Raw genomic sequence first — 8635 nt, forward strand, 5'->3', positions numbered from 1 at the left:
ATTCAGTAAATTGACTCTGCCTCCATTTTTTGGTATCGAGGGAAACGCTTTATAAAATACCGTATTTGTCGCCCTATAGGACGCACTTTTTCCCCTCCAAAAATGAAGGGGAAATGTGTGTGCGTCCTATGGGGCGAATGCAGGCTTTCGCTGAAGCCTGGAGAGCGAGAGGGGTCGATGTGCACCGACCCCTCTCCCTCTCCAGGCTTCAGGAAGCTATCCGCAAGCCTTGCAAGCCTGGGGGGAGTTCCCGCCGGGCTCGCAAGGCTTGCGGGCAGCAGCCTGCAGCCCGAAGCATGGGGCGCGCTCCGGAGCACGCACTGGGCTTCGGGCAGATGTCCGCAAGCCTTGCGAGCCCGGCGGGAGTTCCCGCCGGGCTCGCAAGGCTTGCGGATAGCACCCTGTTCTGGGGGCTGGGGTCGAAAATAATTTTTTAAAAATTTATTTCACCCCAAAAAAACTAGATGCGCCCTGTGAGCCAGGGCGCCCTATAGGGCGAAAAATATGGTAATCAGAAAACATCAGGGTTGTATTAGTCAACATTAGTCCTTTCCACAGCAGACCTATTTAAATTGATGGGCACAAATTACATGGATGTGTTGATTTTGATGCATCTGTTCTGTGTAAAACTCAGTTCACTACTAATCACAGGATATCATGGAATTGTAGAGTTGGAAGGGACCACAAGGGTCATCTAGTCCAACCCCCTGCAATGCAGGAATATTTTGCCCAACGTGGGACTCGAACCCACGACCCTGAGATTAAGAGTCTCACACTCTACTGACTATATGGGCAGATATATATTTTGATAAATTGTCCCTTTAAAACATTTTGGTCTCTGCAGGAGTTGCTATGCCTAATCATTCCATCTAGTTCTGTCGAATGGGAGGTGGGGGTTGTTTTCTGATTTCTTAATTGTGAATATTTGGGGGGGAGGGGAGGCTTAGGTGGAAAGGAGACACTCAGATGGACCAGAGTGAAATTGGGCCGAGCCTTTGGGGCTTCTGGATGGCTTGGGGAATTTTAAAAGTATCACATCCAAACCAAAACTCTTGGTTGCTGAATGCCCCTGCCTTCTGTCATCATTTGAGTTTTCCTCTGTTTCCCTTTCAAGCTGCTGTCTGGAAGGAGGCCAAAGCCCACTTAAACTTAATAATGATTATAACAAAACATTCATTCAACAGCCATAGTTGTATGAAGATGATGTGCTAGGATGAGAATGAGATAATTAAACCATTCTGCAACAACACCACACACACACACACACACACACACACACACACACACACACACACTGCAATCCGAACCCCAGTACTGTTATGAGGACAGTGGTCACAACCACATATTTAAAGAACCGTTGCACTAAGAGTCACAGATTCACCCAACACATCCTGGGAACCTCTGTTTGTTAAAGATCTAACATCTCTCAGCACCCTTAGCAAACTACAGTTCCCAGGATTCTTCTGGGAAAGCCTGGACTCTTTAAAGTGGTGTAAGAGCTTTAAATGTGTGGAGTGGAATTCCTCCAAAATAATTGGGGAACTGTGCAACCCTCTCCCTCTCAGGCTACAGTCCTGGCCTCAGGCTCAGGAGAAGAGGGTCCTTTATTAGATGTATCCTGCCTTTCTATTTTCATGGGAGCTAAACCGTCAGAACTACATAAATCAATTATAATAATCAATACAGTAAGAACAGCAATAAGAATGATTTACCAAATCTAAATAATCTGATAGAAAGTTGAGGGATGGGTGATCTCTCCATCGGCTGCAGTCTTTGGACACAACATTTCAATGAACATTATTGTTGTTGTTGTTGTTGTTATTTATTTTATTTCTATACCACTTTATATTTTCAAGGAAAATCTCGAAGCAGTTTACAGCATATTAAAACATAAAACAATCTGAAGAAAGTCAAATATAGAGTATACAGTTAAAGCAACACAGTTAACAAAAAACTAAAATATTAAAGATTTCAAAATAAAACATTACAAAGGAAGTCAACTACAGAATACATATTTAACACAAAGTTAACAAAAACAAAACACGAAACTTAAGCACACACACACCCCCGCAAGAAACCAACATTGCTAAGTAAAGTCAAATATAAAATGCACATTTAAAACAAGAGAATAAAATATTATCATAAGCATGACACGGCTGTTTAGCAGGCACAAAAAGATGGGGCAAAAGAATCCAATAGTTAGGGTTTGTTGTCAGGCCTAGCGATGTCCCTCTGGTCTCACCAGTAGCCTCTTTAGTAGAGCTGGTGAGTCTAAGCCCTGCCCCCTAAGCCAGGTGGAAAGGGCCTTGTAGGAAGCGGCCTTCACAACTCACAACCAGTCGACGCCATCAGTATGACTCACAGTTCAAGAGGAATTGAATTACGATTCCAATCATAAACAGGCAACGATGTTGTTAGGTGAAGTCAAATGCCCTGTTCTTCTTCTTTGCAGACTTCAGAAAGGCTTTCAGATTTTCAGTCTTGAGTTCGAGTGATACAGAGAGTCAGTTCCAGCATTGCAGTCTGCAGGCCACACACTTGGTTTAGGTCTCCTATTTTTGCAAGAGGACTTAGCTTCCTTTTGCTTGTAAGAGCTTTTCCTCAGTCAGCCACTTGGCTCTTAAAAAGTTAAGAAATGAGGTCCTTTCAGAGACAGGGGTGCACGCTGAGTAGAGTCCCGAGGAGATGACACCACAGGTGTGGGGTGGGGAGATGCAGGAGGTACATTCCTTCGTTGTGTGCACTCAAATGCAAACACACAGAGGAAGAGAATAACCGCTCCCCACATCACGGTCGCGCGCAGCCCCCCCCCCCCATCCCATGCAGCTTCTGGCACTACACCCTGGATTTGCCCCCCGGCTAGACACCTGGAGGTAGCCACCTACCTCTGCCAGTTACCCAATCCCAGCTGGGGAGGTGTTGGCAGGAGAGAGTTGGCCAGGTAAGTGGAGGGATCGCCCAGCTCACACAATAGTGGGCAGAACTTACCTGGGAGTTCTCAGTTGGCTTCAGAGCTTCTCCCACCCTGCCCTCCCTCAGTTAAGCCTTCTTTTGCAGGTTAACCTCTTCTTTGCAGGTGCGCGGGCGCAGCTACGTTACAGTTGCTGTTGAAGGGCCGTAAATGAATTTTCCTGCATTGGCAGGTTTTTCCTTCCCCGTAGCAAAACGTCACAACTTAGGCAGTTTCAGGCCTCTGCCAGTTACCCAATCCCAGCTGGGGAGGTGTTGGCAGGAGAGAGTTGGCCAGGTAAGTGGAGGGATCGCCCAGCTCACACAATAGTGGGCAGAACTTACCTGGGAGTTCTCAGTTGGCTTCAGAGCTTCTCCCACCCTGCCCTCCCTCAGTTAAGCCTTCTTTTGCAGGTTAACCTCTTCTTTGCAGGTGCGCGGGCACAGCTACGTTACAGTTGCTGTTGAAGGGCCGTAAATGAATTTTCCTGCATTGGCAGGTTTTTCCTTCCCCGTAGCAAAACGTCACAACTTAGGCAGTTTCAGGCCTTGGGCCGAATCCTTTAGTCTATCTTCCCTAAATGGGGGGGGGGGGCTGAAGTGGTGACCCATGCCCCCCCCCCAGCAGTGGCGATCCCAGGGTTGTTAAAGGGGTTGTTTTGAGGGGAGGCATTGGCCATACGCCATTAGGTTGTCATTGGCAAAATGTGGGGCGGGCTCTCTGCTTGAACAGACGTTCTCCAGAGCCAGCCCAATCCCCACACATTCTGGATAACCCTGATGTTCCCCAGATCCCCGGCCGGGGACTGGGAGGGAGAAACGCCCAATGCCTAAGCCAAGGTCTCCCTACATCTGAAGTTTTAATAAAGTTGTTTCCAAATTTTAATCCCATAACACGTTGTCTTGAGTCATTATTCCACGCTGAAATATACTCGGAGTCGAGAGTGGATTTCATGCTCTTTATTCAGCTCACAGTGGTGAGGAGGAATGAATGTTCCCCTAAAATATCTGCTTTATATACATTATTTACACAACAGGTCGCATGTGATTGGCTAATTCCAGGATTCTCTTGTAGGCCAATCAGGTTGTGGATTCACTTCCACCTGGAGCTAGATTGGGTGGCTCCTGCGGACCAATCATACTGCTGCATTGTTCTAGGACCAATGAGACTGCTGCATTCTGAATCCTTTTGTTCTAGGACCAATGAGACTGCTGCATTTTGGATCCTATTGTTCTGGGCCCAATCAGACTGCTGCATTTTGGATCCTATTCAACTCCGTACATAACACCCCTCCCCTCTAAGTTCCAGTCCTGCCCGGGAGGTCGCATTCATAGTCCTCAAGGTTTGCCAGCTGCCTACATGTGTGTTGCGGCCTGGGGTGTTCCCTGGTCTAGGGTTCGGGTTCTGGCTTGTGTTCCAAGGATGCTGGCTGTGATGGGGCCCTTTGGTCTGGCTCAACTGGCTTGCTCAGTCATGGCTCTGGTTCCAGTGTCCTTTCAGCCTCGCAGGTCATCTCTATATTTACTGATTCTGCCTCCCCTGCTGGCCCCACCTGCTCTACGGGCCTCACTGCCCCACTGTTCCCTTGGGACTCCTCTGACCTGTCCTCCTCCTGGTTTTCTCCCAGGAATCATCGCCGTATCTGGTTGCAGTGGTGGCACCAGGATTGCCCCCCCCATCCGTTAGCACCTTGTACGACATGGGGCCAGGGACCCTGGTGACTGTGGCGGGTAGCTATGCCGGGCCTGCCCCAAAATTCTTTGCGTACACTGGGTACTGGGCCACAAAGGTCCAGGGGTTCCTGCCTCTCCCCTCCCCCACTACCTCATCCTGAGCTCTGTTGGGGTGAAGACGGTCCAATCTGATTGCGAGGCTCCGGCCCATTAGTAGGTTAGAGGATGGATGGTGGCTAACAGATTGAGGTTGAATCCTGACAAGACAGAAGTACTGTTTTGGGGGGACAGGCAGGTGTGGAGGACTCCCTGGTCCTGAATGGGGTAACTGTGCCCCTGAAGGACCAGGAGCACAGCCTGGGAGTCATTTTGGACTCACAGCTGTCCATGGAGGCACAGGTTACGGTAACTCTGTGTCCAGGGCAGCTGTTTACCAGCTCCATCTGGTATGTAGGCTGAGACCCTATCTGCCTGCGGACTGCCTCGCCAGAGTGGTGCATGCTCTGGTTATCTCCCGCTTGGACTACTGCAATGCGCTCTACGTGGGGCTACCTTTGAAGGTGACCCGGAAACTACAACTAATCCAGAATGCGGCAGCTAGACTGGTGACTGGGAGCGGCCGCCGAGACCATATAACACCGGTCTTGAATGACCTACATTGGCTCCCAGTATGTCTCCGAGCACAATTCAAAGTGTTGGTGCTGACCTTTAAAGCCCTAAACAGCCTTGGTCCAGTATATCTGAAGGATCGTCTCCACCCCCATTATTCTACCCGGACACTGAGGTCCAGCACCAAGGCCCTTCTGGCGGTTCCCTCACTGTGAGAAGCCAAGTTAGAGGGAACCAGGCAGAGGGCCTTCTTGGTAGTGGCACACTCCCTGTGGAACGCCCTCCCACCAGATGTCAAAGAGAACAACAACTACCAGACTTTTAGTAGACATCTGAAGGCAGCCCTGTTTAGGGAAGCTTTTAATGTTTGATGTATTACAGTATTTTAATATTTTTTGGGAAGCCGCCCAGAGTGGCTGGGGAGGCCCAGCCAGATGGGTGGGGTATAAATAATAAATTATTATTATTATTATTATTATTATTATTATTATTATTATTATTATTATAGTTCAGCGGGGCTCCAGCCAGCCGTTGAGCTGGGGGTGCTGTGCTAGAAGGATTGTGGCAAGGCGGTACTCCCACTCCCCTTGCGTCATGCGGCGAAGGGTGTCCTTGGTGGTCCGCTCCATGCGCTCTGCTTGGCCATTGGTGGCAGGGTGGAATGGCACCGAGCGGATGTGGCGGATGGCGTCTGTGCTGTGAAGGTCTGGAATTCTCCTGACATAAATGTGGTTCCATTGTCTGAGACGAGAGTGTCAGGGAGCCCGTGGGTTGCAAACAGCCTGCATAATACCCGGATGGCTGCAGACCTGAAAGTGGACAGTACCAGTGTGACTTCCAGCCATTTGGTGTAGGAGTCCACCACTATGAAGAATGTTTTCCCCTGAAAGGGGCCAGCGAAGTCCACGTGCAGGTGTGACCATGGTGCTCGGGCGGACTACCAGGACTGGACTGGGGCCCTTGGGGGATCTGGGCGGGATTCTTGGCAGGCCTGGCAGTGTTTGACCCAGGCCTCTATCTCTCCGTCGATCCCCGGCCACCACACATAACTCCTGGCAAGGGCCTTCATTCTTACTACCCCTGGGTGTGTCTCGTGTAGGGCTGTGAGGACCCTTTTGCGGAGGGGCTGGGGAACAATGACCCTGCTTCCCCATAACAGGCACCCCTTGTGGGCCGACAGTTCATGTCTGCGGGTTGTGTAGCCGGCGAATTCTGGCCCGGGGCTGCTGCTGGGCCACCCCCTCCACACCCAGTCCAGGACCCGGGAGATGACCCTATCTTTCTTGGAATGGTGTGCAACTTCTTGTGCCTGAATGGGGCGGTCGGGAAGCAGCTCCAGGCTCATAACCTCTTGTGCAGGTGCTGGGTCGGGGCCTGTTTCCGGTAGTGGTAGCCTGCTCAGGGTGTCCGCGTGGCCCATCGCCTTCCCAGGGCGGTGAATCAGTGCATACTGGTAGCTGGCAAGGAAAACTGACCACCTGAGGACGCGAGGAGACAGCACTTGGGGGGTTTGCTTTTCAGGGGCAAACAAGCCAAGCAACGGCTTGTGGTCACTCACCACGGTAAAGGGCCGCCCGTACAAGAAATCATGGATTTTTTTTACTCCCTTCACGATTGCCAGACCCTCCTTGTCGATTTGCGAGTAGTTCCGCTCAGTTGCGTTGAGTGTCTGGGAAAAGTATGCCACCGGCACCTCTCTTCCATCCGGGAGTGATGTCCCAGGACAGTGCCGATGCTGTAGGGCGAGGCGTCGCATGCTAGCACCACCATCAGTCTCTCATCAAAGTGTGCCAAGACTGAGTTTGAGACATCCCCATTGTGGGGACCTTACGTTTCTGGAAGTCCCGGAGGGTGAATGGGGCCGGCCTGAGTTTGAGACCCCCACTAGGGCACAGTTTCCTTAAGGTCCTTGCTGAGATTATGGATAGAGGGGGCCCCCTCTATCTGTACCTCTACAAAAAAATTCTCTATGTTGAGGTGGGGCAACTGGTATACCTGGCAATCTGTGATCTCCATCGAGTTGCCTTGGTGCGTTGGGCCCCAGGACCTGGGGCTCTTGGATCAGTCATCTGATGCCCGGTGTCGGGTGGGCTGAGCCTGACACACCCGGGCGATGTGCCCCAATTTTCTGCTCTGCCTGCACTCTGCATTGTGGAAACGGCAGGTCCTCCTCTCGTGACTCTCCCAGCAGCTTGCGCAGTTCCCTGCTTCTCGTCGAGGCAGCTGTGGTCTGTGCGCTGCTTGAGTGCGCCGCTGAACTCGGTGCACCTCCTCCCTGTCAGATCCTGAGTCATCGGCAAGGTCTTTGTGGTGGACCCTTGGTTGGGACGGCAGGCTCGGCCATGCCTCTTGCATCGACCTCTCGGCAGCTTCCGTTGCCAGGGCCTCCTCTAGAGCGACCTGGAATGTTAGGTCCTTCTTGGCACAGAGGCATCGTTGCAGCTTCTCATCCTTCAGGCCACCGACGAGGCGGTCACGAAGCATGATCTCCAACTCTGAGAAGTTGCAGAACCGGGCAGCTTGGCGGAGAGAGGTCACAAACCCAGTTACGGTTTCCCCAGAGGCTTGCCGCTTTGCGTAGAAGGCATTTCGACGAGCCACCACTGAGGGCTGCGGCAAGAAGTGCCCCTTCAGCCGTTCCATTATTGTTTTGTAAGGAATAGTAGCGACGTCTTCAGGCGCAAGGAGAGCCCGGGCGATTTCGAATGTCTCCTCTCCGCAGACGCTGAAGAATATCACCCTCTTCTTGGCGTCGTTGGTGACCCCTTTGGCTTCTAGGAGGAAGGTGAAACGGGAGGCGCATGCTTCCCAGTCTCCGGATGCTGGGTTGAACGGCAAGAAGCTGCTGTCGGTTGCCATTCTGAGTTCCTTGGGTCCCGGAGCTGAAGCCTGGATACACGGTGCGAGGCAGCGGTGCGGCAGGTGGCGGTGCTGCAGTGCTGTGTGTGGCGGTCAGCTCAGCGGGATCCCACCTTCGTCACCAGTAAAATATACTCGGAGTTGAGAGTGGATTTCATGCTATTTATTCAGGTTATTGTGGTCAGGAGGAATGAATGTTCCCCCAAAATATTTGCTTTATATACATTATTTACACAATGGACTGCACGTGATTGGCTAATTCCAGGATTCTCCTGTAGGCCAATCAGGTTATGGACTCACTTCCACCTGGAGCTGGATTCACTTCCACCTGGAGCTGGATTGGCAACTGCGGACCAATCATACTGCTGTATTGTTTTAGGACCAATCAGACTGCTGTATTTTGGATCCTATTCAACTCCATACATAACACACGCGGGTGTCGCCCAGCATTGGGGGGGGGGGGTCTCCGCCTGTCCGAGCAAAAGTTTTTTTGCAGTAGGAGCTGCTAACGCAGCCATTTACTTCACCCCCAGAGGCACACTCA

The 8635-nt window shown here is 51.3% G+C and overlaps 1 protein-coding gene across 1 annotated transcript; it reads right to left on the reverse strand.

Moving 5' to 3' along the window:
• Nucleotides 1-7293: 7293 nt before the first annotated feature.
• Nucleotides 7294-8219, reverse strand: LOC144326122 (uncharacterized). Its single transcript, XM_077922238.1, has one exon. It carries the CDS (start codon nt 8089-8091, stop codon nt 7294-7296), a length of 798 nt encoding a protein of 265 aa, XP_077778364.1. The 5' UTR covers nt 8092-8219.
• Between the last annotated feature and the right edge of the window lie 416 nt (nt 8220-8635).

The sequence above is a fragment of the Podarcis muralis genome, chromosome Z, assembly GCF_964188315.1.
Source record: "Podarcis muralis chromosome Z, rPodMur119.hap1.1, whole genome shotgun sequence".
Lineage (NCBI taxonomy): Eukaryota > Metazoa > Chordata > Lepidosauria > Squamata > Lacertidae > Podarcis > Podarcis muralis.

Bases quoted from the DNA above. Each gene is read 5' to 3' on its own strand.
- LOC144326122 (XM_077922238.1), bottom strand. From the start codon at position 8,091: ATGGCAACCGACAGCAGCTTCTTGCCGTTCAACCCAGCATCCGGAGAC.